Genomic DNA, 18,306 nt, shown 5'->3' on the forward strand with positions numbered 1-18,306 from the left:
AATGCCTCCTGGGATATTTGATGGAGGAGAGTAAAAAAAAGTTTTGCCTAGTTAAGAATGGCATTGGGTGGCAGGGATAGCATAAATAAAAGGGGTAAAAGAAATTGGAAGTCAACTTTTTTTTTAAAGTAGAGGGGGGTATTAGAAAGCTGTTTGAGTGAAGGTCTGCTTTAAGATTGGTTTCTTTTCTATTTATCTCCTGAAGGAATTGTCAGACTAAAGGAGCCATTTCACAAACCCTTCCCATTGGAGGATTACCTGGACTTATTTGATTGGGCAGCACAGAAAATCCAAGATTATCACAGTGAAGACCCAGGAGGGGATGCAGGGAGGAGGGATCCCTTTCTTATAGGTATGAAACTGTGCAGGATACAATAGGGAGATCCTATGTGCTCTATGTTTATGTGAGATAACAGAAAGTGGCCTTTGTTTCAGGAGAAGCCAGTGCGTCCACCATGTGGGACAATAGTGCCTGGTCTTATTTCTACGATAATGTCACCAACACAGAACCGCCTGTTCTCATCCAAGACTTCATTCATGCCTTCCAGCCACAAGCCAAGTTCCTCGTCATGCTCCGGGATCCTGTGGAGAGGTCAGTCAAAGGCTAATAAGACTCATGAAGTCAATAAAATATTTTGGACACGAAATTCTGAGAAATCAAAAGACAATGCAAGTCAGGATAACTGCCCCCCCCCCCCCCCCCCCAATGCATAATTCCGTGCTGACATTGTCTTAATGCAAGAGTAAATATGTGCTGGTATGAAATGGGCTGGGTGAGGTCTGGGGGGGGGGGGTTACTGATGGACCAAACTACACTGTATGCTTTTATGCTGTGACCAGTTTGTGACCATTACACACCAAAAGTGGTTAGAGACAGGCAGAGCATATGATGGAATGTTTTTTATTAGGCTCACTGTACATCTTAGGACCTAATTGTACAATATCCTTTAGATTTACTAATAACTATGTTGCACAAGAACCTGCCTGATTGGATACAAGTTGAATGAATTGTTTAGGTAGGCCCTTACACTTTTGATAAATCTAAAAAAAAAATTTACAAATTGGTTACAATTCATATAGCCACATTTTTATTTCCCCTAAATTGGTGTCTGGACACAGCCCAGCCCATTGGTCAGTAAGCAGCCATACACAGATTGCATTTCAGCTGATTCTTGCTGAATTGGCTAACATTTGTTGTGGGTAGCCCTGTTGGCACCACTAGGCTTAACAAAAGTCGACTTTTTGACTTTGTCAAAGGAACAAGCGTAAAATTCTCTGTCAAACAGTGCCTGCATCCAATCCGGTGCAGGCACTGTTTTGGTATTCAGACAGCCACGGTTGCTGCTTGTCAAAATACAATAATTGGCACTACAGATTTCTCCATCTATGTTGTAAAGTGCTGCGAAAACTGTTGGCGCTATATAAATCCAATATAATAATAATGTGGTGGGGGAATCAAATTACCTTCCTGCACGCTCCGCGTCTACTGCCAAGTTCCTCATGTCCATCAGAGTACAAGAACTGTTGCTGATTACGCCATTTAATTCCATACTCTGGGAGCAGAGTTTGCTTGGAACAATGAGGCCCTCGTGGCTGCTTTTTCTGATGGTCCATCAGATACCATCAAGGATGAGATAGCAGCCCGAGATATACCCACTGAGCTGGAGAAGTTGATCACGTTTGCCATCCTCATTGACTCCAGACTCAGAGAAAGACTTTCTTTTAAGGAGCACTTGCGGAAGCCTCCTGTACCTTTGCCCCGGAGCTTTGCAGTCCCACCCATGCCTCCCTCACCTCCCATGACTCCTGGTACAGAGTCGGTCAGTGAAGATGAACCCATGCACTTGGGCTTCACGCGTCGCTCTGCGGATGAGAGAACCCTTAGGAGGAGGCAGAGATTGTGCCTTTATTGTGGCCAGGCAGGTAATTTTTTTAAGTCTTGTCCTACTCGCCCAGGGTACGCCCAAACCTTGAGGTCCTATCATGGACAGGCCTTAGGTGGCGTTGTTTCGGCCCCAATTATCCAGAAGGATAAGCCTCTGGTTTTGGTTACACTTTCTTGGGCTGAGTTGTCCATCGAGATACAGTCGCTAATCGACTCTGGGGCTGCAGGCATGTTCATTGATGCTGCCTTTGTATCAAAGCACTCGATTCCACTGCAGCTGTGTGACACTCCACTTGCCATTGAGGCTTTTGACGGGAGACCTTTACAGCCTGCCCATGTGACTTATGAGATTCTGTTGTTCATGGCCGTAGGGGCTCTTCACCATGAGATAATCCAATTCCAAGTTATTTCCTCACCTAAGTTTCCGCTGGTTATTGGTTATCCTTCTTTACAGAGGCACAACCCCTCTTTTTTGATTGGTTTCATGCTGTGGTTCTCTCCTGGTTGCCATAATGTAGTAAGACGTGCTTCCAGAAGGTAGCCAAGGTCCTGTGCACTTCTTCTCTCTCCTTCCTGCCAGAGGAGTACCGCGATTTTAGCCTTTTTTTGACAAAGGTCAAGCCGGTAGTCTGCCTCCACCCCGGTTGTATGATTGCGCAATTGACCTTCAACCTGGTTCCCTACCCCCTCGTGGCCGGGTTTACCCTTTGTCGGTCTTGGAGGATAAGGCCATGGAGGAGTATGTTGCAGACACACTTTCTCAAGGTTTCATCCGAAAATCCTCATCTCCTGCTGCTGCTGGTTTCTTCTTTGTGAAGAGGAAGAGTGGTGAACTGAGACCTTGTATTGATTATAGGGGTCTCAATCGTTTCACAATTTAAGAATGCCTATCCGATTCCGTTGATTGCAGAGTTATTTGACCACCTCAAGGGAGCAGCGGTTTTCACAAAGCTTGATTTGAAAGGGGCATACAATCTCGTGAGGATTAAGGAGGCCAACAAGTGCAAAACTGCATTTAATACCAGAACAGGCTATTATGAGTACCTGGTAATGCCTTTTGGCCTTTGTAACATCCTGGTAGTTTTCCAGGAATTTATTAACGATGTCCTCCGAGATTTGTTGCAGTTGTGTGTGGTGGTTTATGTCGTCGATATCCTCATATTTTCCAAGTCCCTGGAGAGCCACCACACAGATGTCTGTTGTGTGCTTCAGAAACTAAGAGAGAACAATCTCCATTGTAAATTGAAGAAGTGCGAATTCCATCATGAACAGGTTAAATTCCTGTAATTTTCACTGCAGTTTTTTTGAGATTCTCAAGGCTGCCTTTGTTTCTGCTCCTGTATTGGCACATCCTGATCCTGCATTACCTTTTATCCTTGAGGATTTTAAAAATAACATTTTTAAATACATTTTGACTTGATATACAAGCGATGTCTTGATATGCAAGTAGCGTCATGTCACAACTGATTATAAAAGAGAAGAGAGGTGCCTCTAAGTGTAGCAATATGGTTACATTTAATGAAGGTACAACATTTAGCAACATATTGCTACACTTAGAGGCGCCTCTCTTCTCTTTTATACTCTGTAGCTCCTGCTGGATTTTGCTTCTAATCCTCTTTAATAGAGATAATGGAGGAAAGCGCCCATAGAGAATACATGGATGAGGATGATGGGTTACAAAGCAGGGAGGGGTTGGGATGATTATGGAGAGTGAAGATGGTTATGGAGAAAGATGAGAATGATGGAGTTACAATGTGAAGATAGATGAGGATCATTCTGGAGAGGGATGAGGATGATGATTATAAGAGGAATGAGGGAGATCAATAAGGAAGACTATGGAGATTGAAGTGGGTGATGAAGTTACAATGTGGAGAGGAATGAGGATGACTGTGGAGAGGGACAAGGATGATGATTATGGAGGGGGTGTTTTGGGGTTGAGGATGATGATTATGGAGGGGGTGTTGGGGTTGAGGATGATGATGATTATGCAGGGGTTGTTGGGGTTGAGGATGATGATTATGGAGGGGGTGATGGGGTTGAGGGTGATGATTATGGAGGGGGCGATGGGGTTGAGGATGATGATTATGGAGTGAGTGATGGGGTTGAGGATGTTGGGGTTGAGGATGATGATTATGGAGGGGGTGATGGGGTTGAGGATGATGATTATGGAGGGGGTGATGAGGTTAAGGATGATGATTATGGAGTGAGTGATGGGGTTGAGGATGTTGGGGTTGAGGATGATGATTATGGAGGGGGTGATGGGGTTGAGGATGATGATTATGGAGGGGGTGATGAGGTTAAGGATGATGATTATGGAGGGGGTGTTGGGGTTGAGGATGATGATTATGGAGGGGGTGATGGGGTTGAGGATGATGATTATGGAGTGGGTGATGGGGTTGAGGATGATGATTATGGAGGGGGTGATGGGGTTGAGGATGTTGGGGTTGAGGATGATGATTATGGAGGGGGTGTCGGGGTTGAGGATGATGATTATGGAGGGGGTGATGGGGTTGAGGATGAGGATTATGGAGGGGGTGATGAGGTTGAGGATGATGATTATGGAGGGGGTGATGGGGTTGAGGATGATGATTATGGAGGGGGTGATGGGGTTGAGGATGATGATTATGGAGGGGGTGATGGGGTTGAGGATGATGATTATGGAGGGGGTGTTGGGGTTGAGGATGATGAGGTTACACTGTGGAGAGGAATGAGGACAGATGTTTATTAACCCCCCTAGAGGTAATCCCGAGTCTGGCTCGGGTTAGGAATTTGCTGATAGAAGCGGTAACCCCGAGCCAGACTCGGGATGGCTTCGCTGGATGCAGGGGAGGACACAGGGAGAGTTACTTACCTTGTCCCCTGGATCCAGCGATGTCCCCCGCGCTGTGTGATCGAGCTGTCCTCCGCTCGATTCACAGTGCCGAATGCCGCCGAGCTCCGTTCCCTGCGACGTTACGGCGCACGGGAGCGGAGAACGGCAGCAAATTCAAAAAAGTTAAAATACACAAAACACACACAGTACTGTAATCTTACAGATTACAGTACTGTATTAAAAAATACACACCCCCTTTGTCCCTAGTTGTCTGTGCAGTGCCCTGCAGGCACTTTTATACTATGAATACAGTTTTTTTCTGCCTGGAATTTGGAGATTGCCCATAGCAACCAAAAAGTGTCCCTTTTTCAGTGTTTTTGGATTTGATTACATTATTGAATAATTTTTATTATTCTTTATTATATTATAAACGTTATCATACCCGGGATGTCTGCTAGACTCTGGTTTGAACACAGGGCTTGAGTCCTGCGGGAACGCGTGAGAACGGCGTCCCTGCACTTTTTTCACAGCAGGAACGCCGTTCCCTTTGTAGGACCAGAGCCGCCCGAGGCTCTAGCACAGCCTGCTAGCTGTGTTGTCTTCATAGAGCTGACATCAGAAGAGCAGCACAGTGATACACGGAGGGCAGGGGCTGGCTCAGTTAACTGATTGGTTAATAGAACTGCTCTGCATTCTATCAACCAATCAGTTAACTGGGGCAGGTCCCGCCCTCTGTCCATCCCTTTGCTGCACTTCCGATGTCATCTGCTGTGCTGTGTCCTGTGTAAGGTAAGACAGGGAAGAGGGCACTGTTAAGAAGGAGGGAGGGGGAAAGTATCAGAAACTGAAAGGGATGAGGAGGGGTGATATAAAAGGGAGGCAGCGCAGGAATGTGAAGGGGGGTTCTACAAAGGGGGTGAGGACAGGAATGTAAAGGAGGTGCCATAAAGGGGCTGAGGACAGGTTTAAATTTTAAAACTGGCTACTTGGTCATCTTCCGTACTATGTCGCATTCACAGTCTGGTCATCTCCTGTAGTCGCAATCGCAGTCTGGTCATCTCCTGTAGTCGCATTCGCAGTCTGGTCATCTCCTGTAATCGCATTCGCAGTCTGGTCATCTCCTGTAATCGCATTCGCAGTCTGATCATCTCCTGTAGTCGCATTCGCAGTCTGATCATCTCCTGTAGTCGCATTCGCAGTCTGATCATCTCCTGTAGTCGCATTCGCAGTCTGGTCATCTCCTGTAGTCGCATTCGCAGTCTGGTCATCTCCTGTAGTCGCATTCGCAGTCTGGTCATCTCCTGTAGTCGCATTCGCGGTCTGATCATCTCCTGTAGTCGCATTCGCGGTCTGATCATCTCCTGTAGTCGCATTCGCAGTCTGATCATCTCCTGTAGTCGCATTCGCGGTCTGGTCATCTCCTGTAGTCGTATTCGCGGTCTGGTCATCTCCTGTAGTCGTATTCGCGGTCTGGTCATCTCCTGTAGTCGCATTTGCAGCCTGATCATCTACTGTAGTCACATTCGCAGTCTGGTCATCTCCTGTAGTCGCATTCGCAGCCTGATCATCTACTGTAGTCACATTCGCAGTCTGGTCATCTCCTGTACTATGTCGCATTCGCAGTCTGGTCATCTCCTGTACTATGTCGCATTCGTAGTCTGGTCATCTCCTGTAGTCGCATTCACAGTCTGATCATCTCCTGTAGTCGCATTCGCAGTCTGATCATCTCCTGTAGTCGCATTCGCAGTCTGGTCCTCTCCTGTAGTATGTCGCATTCGTAGTCTGGTCATCTCCTGTAGTCGCATTCACAGTCTGATCATCTCCTGTAGTCACATTCACAGTCTGATCATCTCCTGTAGTCACATTCACAGTCTGATCATCTCCTGTAGTCACATTCACAGTCTGGTCATCTCCTGTAGTCACATTCACAGTCTGGTCATCTCCTGTAGTCACATTCACAGTCTGGTCATCTCCTGTAGTCGCATTCACAGTCTGGTCATCTCCTGTAGTCGCATTCGCAGTCTGATCATCTCCTGTAGTCACATTCACAGTCTGATCATCTCCTGTAGTCACATTCACAGTCTGGTCATCTCCTGTAGTAACATTCGCAGTCTGATCATCTCCTGTAGTCGCATTCGCAGTCTGATCATCTCCTGTAGTCACATTCGCAGTCTGATCTTCTCCTGTAGTCACAGTCTGGTTATCTCCTGTAGTCGCATTCGCAGTCTGATCATCTCCTGTAGTCATATTCGCAGTCTGATCATCTCCTGTAGTCACATTCGCAGTCTGATCATCTCCTGTAGTCACAGTCTGGTCATCTCCTGTAGTCGCATTCGCAGTCTGATCATCTCCTGTAGTCACATTCACAGTCTGGTCATCTCCTGTAGTCGCATTCGCAGTCTGATCATCTCCTGTAGTCACATTCACAGTCTGGTCATCTCCTGTAGTCGCATTCGCAGTCTGATCATCTCCTGTAGTCACATTCACAGTCTGGTCATCTCCTGTAGTCACATTCGCAGTCTGATCATCTCCTGTAGTCACAGTCTGATTATCTCCTGTAGTCACAGTCTGGTCATCTCCTGTAGTCACAGTCTGGTCATCTCCTGTAGTCGCATTCGCAGTCTGATCATCTCCTGTAGTCACATTCACAGTCTGGTCATCTCCTGTAGTCGCATTCGCAGTCTGATCATCTCCTGTAGTCGCATTCGCAGTCTGATCATCTCCTGTAGTCACATTCACAGTCTGGTCATCTCCTGTAGTCGCATTCGCAGTCTGATCATCTCCTGTAGTCACATTCGCAGTCTAGTCATCTCTTGTAGCATGTCGCATTTGCAGTCACTGTATTTTATGTGAAATATATATATGCATATGAGTGTATCTTTTTTTTTTTTTTTTGGTGGGGAGTGGATCTTGGGTGGGAGTTCCCACACTTTTTTCCCCAGGACTTGACCCCTGTTTGAACAGATTTAAGAGAGTTATTCCTAAGAATTACAGGACTACAAAATAAAACGCCAAATTCCCATGCAAAATAATTGTACCGCTTTCAGCACCTAAAACCGGACTGAATCATACCGCCAGGGAGGTTACGAATTCAGGGATGAGGAAGACTTGGATACAGTGTGAAATAGCATGAGGATGATACTGGAGAGGGAAGTTAGGGATGAAGATGGTTGTGGTGGTTAGTGTTCTTTTTAACATCTCTCAGAAGAAGTAAACCTCTGTATACTGATTCCATTTCATTTGATCATCATGTTAAATTGGTGTGGGGGGCGGGGGGCGGCACGAAGCACCACCTTTCTGAAATTAGTTTGCCACCTCCTTGCAATTTAGTTTTTGCAAGTCGGGATGTCTGGGAATGCAAAATGGAAATTCATAAATGGAGGAAACAATTACTGGAAGCAAAACACATATAGATAGATATAAGCCGTTCAGCAGATTTCCTGCCTCTTTTCTGTCCTGACATATGTAGCAATTTTAGAAAACGCATGGATCGGGTTTTCATAAATATGGTTGTCAAGAATATTAAAACAAATGTTTTATGACATTTAAGTTAAAAACAAATTCAGTCTTTCTGAATTGATATACGTTAAGAGGAACAATAGGCAGAAAAAATGCCAGAATTAGAAGAATACAGTAATTTGCTAATAATAGTTGCCTGACTTCCTTTAATAGTTTTTACCACTTTTTTACCAATATTTTAACCACTTAAGGACCAGAAGGATTAACCCCCTAATGACCAGGCCATTTTTTGCAATACGGCACTGTGACGCATTTAACTGACAATTGCGCGGCCATGCGACGTACACAAATGTCCTTTTTTCTCACAAATAGAGCTTTCTTTTGGTGGTATTTGATCACCTCTGTGGTTTTTATTTTTTGCGATATAATCAAAAAAAGAGCGGCAATTTTGAAAACAAAAATCAATTTTTTTACTTTTTGCTATAATCAATATCCAAACAAAAAAGTCTTTTTCAGTTTTTGCCATTATGTATTCTTCTACATATTTTTGGTAAAAAAATTGCAATAAGCGTATATTGGATTGGTCAAAAGTTATAGCGTCTACAACTCTGCTCACACCGCTCTTTACCCCCCCCAACTCTGCTTCCCCCCTTCTTCTCCAACTCCCCCAACTCTGTTCACCCCCCTCTTCTTCACCCCCCGAACTTTGCTCACCTCCCTCTTCTCCATCCCCCCAACTCTGTTCACCCCCCTCCATCTTCCCCATGCCCCCCAACTCTGTTCATCACCCCTTTTCTCCACCCCCCCAATTTCATTACCCCCCCCCCCCCCTCCCATCTCCCCACCAAATTTTTTCACTTCTGCCAGACCATGCCTACAAATGAATGCCCGCCCCTAATTAAAATAATACTCCATCTACAGACAAAAAGTGTCCCTAAATTTTTTTTAGTGAATGTTGGCAACTGGAATTGTTGCCAGCAATGGGGTCGCCAGTCTGACTTGGCTCTTACACTAACAAGGGTTGAGGGGCCTCTTCTTCACCCCCCTCAATGCTGCTCACCCCCTTCTTCTCCACCACCCCCAACCCTGCTCACCCCCCTCTTCTTCATCCCCCCAACTCTGCTCACCCCCTCTTCTTCATCCCCCCCAACTCTGCTCACCCCCCTCTTCTCCACCACCCCCCTCTTCTTCACCCCCCAACTCTGCTCACCCCCCCTTTCTTCATCCCCTCCAATTCTGCTCACCCCCTTCTTCTCCACCACCCCCAACCCTGCTAATCCCCCTCTTCTTCATCTCCCCCAACTCTGCTCACCCCCTCTTCTTCATCCCCCCAACCCTGCTCACCCCCCTCTTCTCTATCCCCCCAACTTTGCTCACCCCTCTTCTTCACCCCCCAACTCTGCTCACCTCCTTCTTCTCCACCACCCCCAACCCTTCTCACCCCCCTCTTCTTCATCCCCCCAACTCTGCTCACCCCCCTTTCTTCATCCCCTCCAATTCTGCTCACCCCCCTCTTCTCCACCACCCCCAACCCTGCTAATCCCCTTCTTCTTCATCTCCCCCAACTCTGCTCACCCCCTCTTCTTCATCCCCCCCAACTCTGCTCACCCCCTCTTCTTCATCCCCCCCAACTCTGTTCACCCCCTCTTCTCCACCACCCCAACCCTGCTCACCCCCCCTCTTCTTCATCCCACCAACTCTGCTCACCCCCCCCTCTCAATCCCCCCTAACTTAGCTCACACCCCTCTTCTCCATCCCTCCATCTTCCCCATGCCCCATCAACTCTGTTCTCCACCCCTTTTCTCCATCCCTCCAGTTTCATTACCCCCTCCCCTCCATTTCCCCAATGCCCATTTTTCACGGTGGCACGCACCACATTTTTTCACTCCTGCTAGACCATGCCCACAAATGAATGCCCGCCCCTAATTAAAATAATACTCTGCCTACAGACAAAAAGTGTCCGTACATTTTTTTTTGAGAGTGTTGGCAGCTATAGAGTTGTTGCCAGCAATGGGATCACCAGTCTGACTTGGCCCTTACATTAACAAGGGTGGAGGGGCCTGTTCACATCATGTCCAGTGAACTTTGTTTTTTTTGCACAGCACCGCACGGGTATGATGTGAACAGGGCACAATTAATTTCTATGGTATGCAGAAAAATGCAGCTCAAATAGATGCGGTACGATAAGCCCTTAAACATTTCTCCCACATGAATGCATCCAGCTGACTGCATCAGAATAGTCTGGAGATTTCCGCTAGTTTGGAAAGACATTTCCATTTTTAGATTGAAAACAAGGACATTTCCTGCCAATATGTCTGGCAGGCACCATGTTCTATTTTATTCTGTAAAGCTTTTGTTATGTGTTTTACAGACATGATTACATAACATGTTATTTGTACATGCTGATTTTTGTTATGTCTTTTTTAACCTAAAGGGGAAAATGCACAAGGGACTGTTTGCTGAATTGTTTTCGAACATTCTTTTTCCTAGGCCGTTTTGATCCAAAGGTTTAAATACCTTCAAGGACCCAGACCAAGTATGCAGATTAGGAGATAATAAATATAGTGAAGCGCTACCCCTCTGAAAATAAAACTCAATTGTAAATGGGAACAGTTTTAAAAATAAAAAACTCCAAATGCATAATATCTTTGCCACTGTGGTGGTACCCCCTATTCCAAAAACTCTCAAAAGCTAATAAATATACTGTGATAGTAAAAGCATACCAAAAATAATAACAATGGGGGAAATAACACACACACTAGATATACAGTGCCTTGAAAAAGTATTCATACCCCTAGACATTTTCAAAATTTTCTCATGTTACAACCAATAATTTAAATGTATTTTATTGGGATTTTATGTGATAGACCAACACAAAGTGGCACATAATTGTGATGTGGAAGGAAAATGATAAATGGTTTTCAAAATTTATTTTACAAATAAATGATGGATGGAGAGCGTCTGTGAACAGCAATTTTCAAGTCCTGCCACAGATTCTCAATTGGATTCAGGTCTGGACTTTGACTGGGCCATTCTAACACATGAATATGCTTTGATCTAAACCATTCCATTGTAGCTCCAGCTGTATGTTTAGGGTCGTTGTCCTGCTGGAAGGTGAACCTCCGCCCCAGTCTCAAGTCTTTTGCAGACTCTAAGCCCTTGACATTTTCCGTCTGAATGTCCGATCGGACCGTGTTGTCGGATAATCTCACCGTGTGTGGGCTCCATTGGACTGTTTCCGTCGGAATATCCGATGGACCAAATTTTCCAGCTTGGCTATAAAATTTTCCGACAACATGATTCAATCGGACTTTGTCCGATCATGTGTAGAGAATTCCGATCGGACAAAGTGCCACGCATGCTCAGATCAAATTCCTACACCTAAGCTATTGGCTACTAGTGTGAACGTAGTCCCATCATAACGAAATAACGTCATCACGTTTTGAACGATGGGATTTTCCGACAACTTTGTCCGACCGCGTGTTTGCAACAGTTTCAGACAAAATCCGTCTGAAAAAAATTGACGGGTTTGGTTGTCGGAATGTCCGACCGTGTGTACAGGGGCTAACAGGTTTTCTTCTAAGATTGCCCTGTATTTGGCTCCATCCATTTTCCCATCAACTCTGACCAGCTTCCCTGTCCCTGCTGAAGAAAAGCATCTCCACAACATGATACTGCCACCACCATGTTTCACGGTGGGGATGGTGTGTTCAGGGTGATGTGCAGTGTTTGTTTCCTGCCACACATAGCGTTTTGCTTTTAGGCCAAAAAGTACAATTTTGGTTTCATCCGACCAGAGCACCTTCTTCCACGTTTGCTGCGTCCCCCACATGGCTTCTCGCAAACTGCAAACAAGACTTCTTATGGCTTTCTTTTAACAATGTCTTTCTTCTTGTCTTCTCTTCCATAAATGCCAGATTTGTGGAGAGCACGATTAATAGTTGTCCTGTAGACAGATTCTCCTACCTGAGCTGTGGATCTCTGCAGCTCCTCCAGAGTTACCATGGGCCACTTGGCTGCTTCTCTGATTAATGCTCTCCTTGCCTGGCCTGTCGGTTTAGGTGGACGGCCATGTCTTGGTAGGTTGGCAGTTGTGCCATACTCTTTTTAATTTTCGGATGATGTATTGAACAGTGCTCCGTGAGATGTTCAAAGCTTAGGATATTTTGTTATAACTTAACCCTGCTTTAAACTTCTCCACAACTTTATCCCTGACCTGTCTGGTGTGTTCCTTGGCCTTCATGATGCTGTTTGTTCACTAAGGTTCTCTAACAAACCTCCTGAGGGATTCACAGAACAGCTGTATTTATACTGAGATTAAATTACACACAGGTGGATTCTGTTTACTAATTGGGTGACTTCTGAAGGCAATTAGCTCCACTAGATTTTTAGTTAGGGGTATCAGAGTAAAGAGGGCTGAATACAAATGTACCCCACACACACTTCACATATTTATTTGTAAAAAAAATTGGAAAACCATTTATCATTTTCCTTCCACTTGTGTGCCACTTTGTGTTGGTATATCACATTAAATCCCAATACAATACATTTAAGTTTTTGCTTGTAACATGACAAAATGTGGAATACTTTTTCAAGGCACTGTATAAGACCTCCTGGTGACAACGCTACTTGTGATAGATGCTTAAAATGCAAAGAAAGCATGAACAAAGTCCTTTGAAATGAACACTCTTCCATGGATCTGGTGTTCTCCATAGGTCATCAACCAGTGCGCCCCTTTGCCATTCAAATAATGCGCTCACCTCTTATTGGCCCTTGAACAGGTCCGTATAAACCTTCCCCTTAGGGGTGTAGCTCCATTGGCTGGCAGCTTAACTTCTGTTCCAGGGACACTTGCTTCAGTGTGCAATAATCCCCATGCGGTTGGTGCTTAGAGAATAAAAAAACTGACATAGTGCTGAACTGTATAAAATCGATGCTTTATTAAAAAAAGCATAAAACCCACATTTGTGAATGCACTTCCTCTAGTGAACTTGGGCAAATCACTTAACACAATTGGGGTGCATGGTCCCCTTAATAGTCACTTGGGTATTCGCATCGACTCGGCTCTGGGAGATGCAGTTACTTCCTGCTAGTGAGAAATAATGCCACGAAGCTCCGCCCGACACGTTTCGTCACTTGTCATGTGACTTGCTCAAGGAAGTTAACCCTTTTTAGGTTACTGCATTCATAGAGTATATATATCTTCTTTTTTTTTTAATCGGATACTATATTATGCAGATTAGGAGTTTTGACTTCACTGGTTCACTGGTTGCATGCTAGTTTCAGGTCAGTGACTCAGGAAATCCTGAGATTTGAGGCAGCCAGACATCGCACATGCCTGAAAAAAAGTAATGGAACCTTATACATTTTTTTTCTATGGGTTTCATTTATATCCATAAAGGACAATCTGCTCTCAGTTTGTGGTTGAAACTGATCATCTGTATGCAGAAATGTGGACTGCTGTAAGCCAGATATGTACTATTTGTACTCCTCTACAGAGTACACACAGGAAGCTGTACTACAGACACGGTTATATTTTCACAAGGTGTTGCCGATACCACCTTCATGTGGTTAGGTGGGACTGAGTATATAAATGCATAATAGCAGCAAAGAGGAGAGCAGCAAAAGAAAGGCAGAAGCGTGCCCAGAAAAAAAAGCATTGCTCCTTATTTGCTCTCTTCTGCGTCAACCGGGTAAAAAGTGAAGACAAGTCTTGCTAAAGACGGCAACAAGAACTTCTCAAAGGCTTCAATCTTTCTCTACTCTATAAAAATATAATAAAGTAATTTGGGCTGAAATTCCATTTTAAAAGAGACCTGATTGGATATTGATATGCTGAAGTAAAGCAATAGTAGATCTTTATTATTTTTCTCATTAACCACTTAAATACCGGGGATTTTCACCCCCTTCCTGCCCACACCAATTTTCAGCTTTCAGCGCTGTAACATTTTGAATGACAATTGTGCGGTCATGCAAAACGGTACCCAAATGATATTTTGATCATTTTTTCCCCCCCACAAATGGAGCTTTCTTTTGCTGGTATTTGATCACCTCTGCGTTTTTTTACATTTTTTTTGCGCTATGGAAAAAAAAAAACACATTTGAAAAAAACAAAACAATATTTTTTACTTTTTGCTATAATAAATATCCCAATTTAAAAACAAAACAAAACATTTCTTCCTCATTTTAGACCGGTATTATTCTATATATTTTTTGAAAAAAAAAAAATCTAAAAAAATCGCATTAAGTGTATATTGATTAGTTTGAGCAAAAGTGTCTACAAAATAGGGGATAGATTTATGGTATTTTTATTATTATTATTATTTTTTACTAGTATTGACACAGTTTTTGTCAGGACTGTGATATTGCGGCGGACATATCAGACACTTTTGACACTATTTTGGGACCACTGAGGCGATTCAGTTCGCATTGTGCGCTATACAAGTATTTCATTCATTCATTCATTCACTGACAATTATACAGCGATCTGTGCTATAAAAATGCACTGATTACTGTGTAAATGTCACTGGCAGGGAAGGGGTTAACACTAGGGGCCATCAAGGGGTTAAGTGCGTTACCTAGGGAGTGATTCTAACTGTGGTGGGGAGGGGACTGACTGGGCGAGGTGACCAATCGGTGTCCCTATATACAAGGAATACACGATCGGTCTCCTCTCCCCTGACAGGACATAGATCTGTGTGTTTACACACACAGATCCACTTTCCTGTTCTGTGACCGGCAAACATGGGTGCCTGGTGGCCATCACGGCCGCCAGGCACGTGTATCGGCTCCCGAGTGACCCGGTGGCACGCTCTCCCCCCCAGACCACTGGGAAGCCAAGGACATCATATGATTCATCCCAAAGGTGTTCTGTCGGGTTTAGGTCAGGATTCTGTACAGGCCAGTCAAGTTCCTCCAACCCAAACTCGCTTATTCATGTCTTTATGGACCTTGCTTTGTGCACCAGACCAGAAAGGGGCCATCCCCAAACTGTTTCCACAAAGTTCTGAGCATGAAATTGTTCAAAATGTCTTGGTATTCCGACACCGTAAGAGTTCCCTTCACTGGAACTAAAGGGGCCAGGCTCAACCCCTGAAAAGCAACCCCACACTATAATCCCCCCTCCACCAAATGATCTGGACCAGTGCAGAAAGCAAGGTCCACAAATACATGGATGAGTGAGTTTGGGGTGGAGGAACTTGACTGGCCTGCACAGAGTCCAGACCTCAATCCGATAGAACATCTTTGCGATGAATTTGTGCGGAGACTGTGAGCCGGGCTTTCTTATCCAACATCAGTGCCTGTTCTCACAAATGCGTTTTTCTGGAAGAATGGCCAAACATTCCCATAGACACACTCCTAAACCTTGTGGACGGCCTTCCCAGAAGAGTTGAAGCTGTTATAGCTGCAAAGGGTGGGCCAACTCAATATTGAACCCTACGGACAAAGACTGGGATGGCATTAAAGTTCATGTGCGTGTAAAGGCAGGTGTCCCAATACTTTTGGTAGTATAGTGTGTAAAGTATATTGGGAAACGGTAAAGCAAGTCTTCTCTCAATCCAGCGATGTCCCATCTGAAGCAGATCTTCAGGGTTTGTTGCAGATGGCTCCTGCTGCTATCAAACCAATAGTGTATGTGTGTGTGTGGTGGGGGGGGGGAGGTGGGGGGGCCATGCTGTATGTGTCTATGGATGCACACAGCCTGACTTGGTAGCATGCCCCCATGGCCAGCGGTTTGCTATGGGGGCACTTAGAGAAAAGGAGGAGCAGAGCATGCCGGTGGGAGACCCCAGAATAGGAGGCTTGTGGCCACTCTATGCAAAACCATTGCATAGAGCAGGTAGGTATATCGTGTTTTTTTATTTTTGGGGAAAAAAAAAAGGTTTACAACCTCTTAAGGAAAAAAAATAAAAATAAGATGTAAAAATTGTTTTTTTTTTCTAACTGATAGTTGTTAAGCTTTAACACATTGAGTTCTAATTGCTTCTGTTTTTAGGAATGAAGGAGTCTTTATTACTTGAGGATATGGATTTGTAGAAAATTTTCAACCTGCGGAGCAACAGGTGGCCTCAGAATTTGGCCAATTAGCAGTTGCCCATGTATTAGTCTAGGAAAGCTGTCATATGGATTGATGGGTATAACCCAGGCAGGTTCTGTAAAGGCAATTGACTCGAGGCCGATATCCACAAAACAAGGGAGTTTGCCATAGGAGAAACATGAAGGTTGCGATGGTTGACTTCACCTTCTGAAAATGCTTGTAGCCTGGCAGTCATGCTGACACTCTGGACTGAAAAGTTAGACTTCCTGACCTTCCAGGGGAAAAAAACGACAGTTCTCTGCCTTGCCTGATCAGTATTCTTGCTCCAGGGCCATCAGAAATAATCGGGGAAAAAAAATTCAGAAAGTAGGTCAGAAGCCAAACAAATATGTTGTAGAAGGAGGTGAGCCTTGGCAGTCTTCATGTTTATCCTATGACATGTTCACTTCAAAGGTGTCTGGTCGCATTTCTTCCAGTATAAGGAATTAAATAAAGAAACCAATCACTAGTCCCCTACAGGAAATATGCATGGCACTAGCCAAAAATTAATAATGCATGTATTGTATAATGTCCATACATTTTTTTTAATTCAATCTTATTTTATTGAGAAAGGAAGAGTGTACAATACACAAATAAGGCATACAATAACACATATAAAGAGATAAACAATCATCATAATACCGGTACCATAATGTCACATGGTACAGGGAATTTGTTAGCTTCAATTAAGTTAGTTTGACATACAAGCTTGTGTATCTATATCAGTGATTCTCAACCAGGGTTCCATGGAACCCTAGGGTTCCTCCAGAGGTTGCTAGGAGTTCTTTCAGCACTAAGCAATTTCTGTCTCTCAGATAAGTTCCCACCGACACCATTGATCGTTTTAGCTATCTGTAAGGAGGTAATTCTTCCCTATAACCACAAGTGTAAGGACCATTCTTCCCACTGACCATCACACTAATGTATCATGAGTTGTAGATTTGAAATTTTTAGCAGGGGTTCTGTCAGAAACCATGAATCAGACTGAGACAGAAGTACAATTAAATCACACTTGTTTATTAATAAAAATAAAAAGGTAAATAGAAAAAGCGTAGTCAAAGCATAGCTAGAGTCCAGTAACCGGATAGGGTAGTCAGCCAGGCCAGAGTTCAATAACCAGATCGGGTAGTCAGCCAGGCCAGAAGTCAGGGATCCAAGTAGAGCAACAGCAAGCAGATTAAGGAGCCAGAAGGGATGTCAGCAGGCCAGTCTTAAAACAGAACTGCAGGAGATGGTTTCTTGTGATGTGACCAAGGTGAAGGCAGAGGTGAAGTGAGCTGGATGGCTTTAAGTAGGAACGTCAGACGAGCATGATCAGGAACAGCTGGTAACTGTGGAGAGAGATGAGAGCTGGCAATTAGCCGACAGCTGAGCAGCCAGCCCAGAGAAGGAAGGGCTGAGCCAGCCCTGACAGGTTCCCCCCCGAGAACGGAGAACTATTTCAAGGGTTCCTCTGTGTTGAAAAGGTTGAGAAAGTCTGATCTATATCATCTTTCATGACTTATTATGGGTCGGTGAGCACCACTATCCACTCAACAAGTGGTGCCCACTTATTACAAATATGCTAGGGCTTTTGTTGTTGTGCTAAGCGTGATTTCTCTTAGGGTAAAACTCAATGTTTGTCACAATTTTCGTCTGATGAGACTAGAGATTATGGTTTGGGTGGTCGTGTAGCACTGTAACATATAGAGTAAAGAGGGGGAAATGAAGATGAGGATAGAGGGGTCAAGGCAGTATGGTAGGTAGATAGTAAGAGGGAGTCATTCCACTTAGGTTAGACAGTTGCGTTGGTGGAGTCCTTTGCAGCCCAAGGAATAAAATCAGAGGAATATCGAAACGTAGACCACAGACCTTGGAGAATTGCTCCTCTTTACTCGTTTCCTCCGACAACATTAATTCCAAGCTATTGATTCGGTCCACTTCAATTGCCCAATTCCCCAGGGAAGGCATGTTTGTCGACCTCCAGTGTCTGGGCAGAACTGTTCTAACTGCTGCCAGAAAGTGACGCAGAACGTTTTTTTTTTGACTGATTTGAGCGGTCCAAGGAGCATGGATAGCAGAGCCACCTCAGGC

The 18,306-nt window shown here is 44.5% G+C and overlaps 1 protein-coding gene across 1 annotated transcript in view; it reads left to right on the plus strand.

The window, feature by feature from the left end:
- CHST15 (carbohydrate sulfotransferase 15) overlaps nucleotides 1-18,306 on the plus strand; it is a 124,915-nt gene that overhangs the window by 80,591 nt on the left and 26,018 nt on the right. The window contains exons 4-5 of the mRNA XM_077455572.1: nucleotides 206-352; nucleotides 436-592. Of these exons, the coding sequence (XP_077311698.1) occupies nucleotides 206-352; nucleotides 436-592 (304 nt within the window). The remainder of the gene's footprint in view (nucleotides 1-205; nucleotides 353-435; nucleotides 593-18,306) is intronic.

The sequence above is a fragment of the Lithobates pipiens genome, unplaced genomic scaffold, assembly GCF_037356315.1.
Source record: "Lithobates pipiens isolate NorthernLeopardFrog02 unplaced genomic scaffold, aLitPip1_a1.2 Scaffold_25, whole genome shotgun sequence".
Taxonomy (NCBI): Eukaryota; Metazoa; Chordata; class Amphibia; order Anura; family Ranidae; genus Lithobates; species Lithobates pipiens.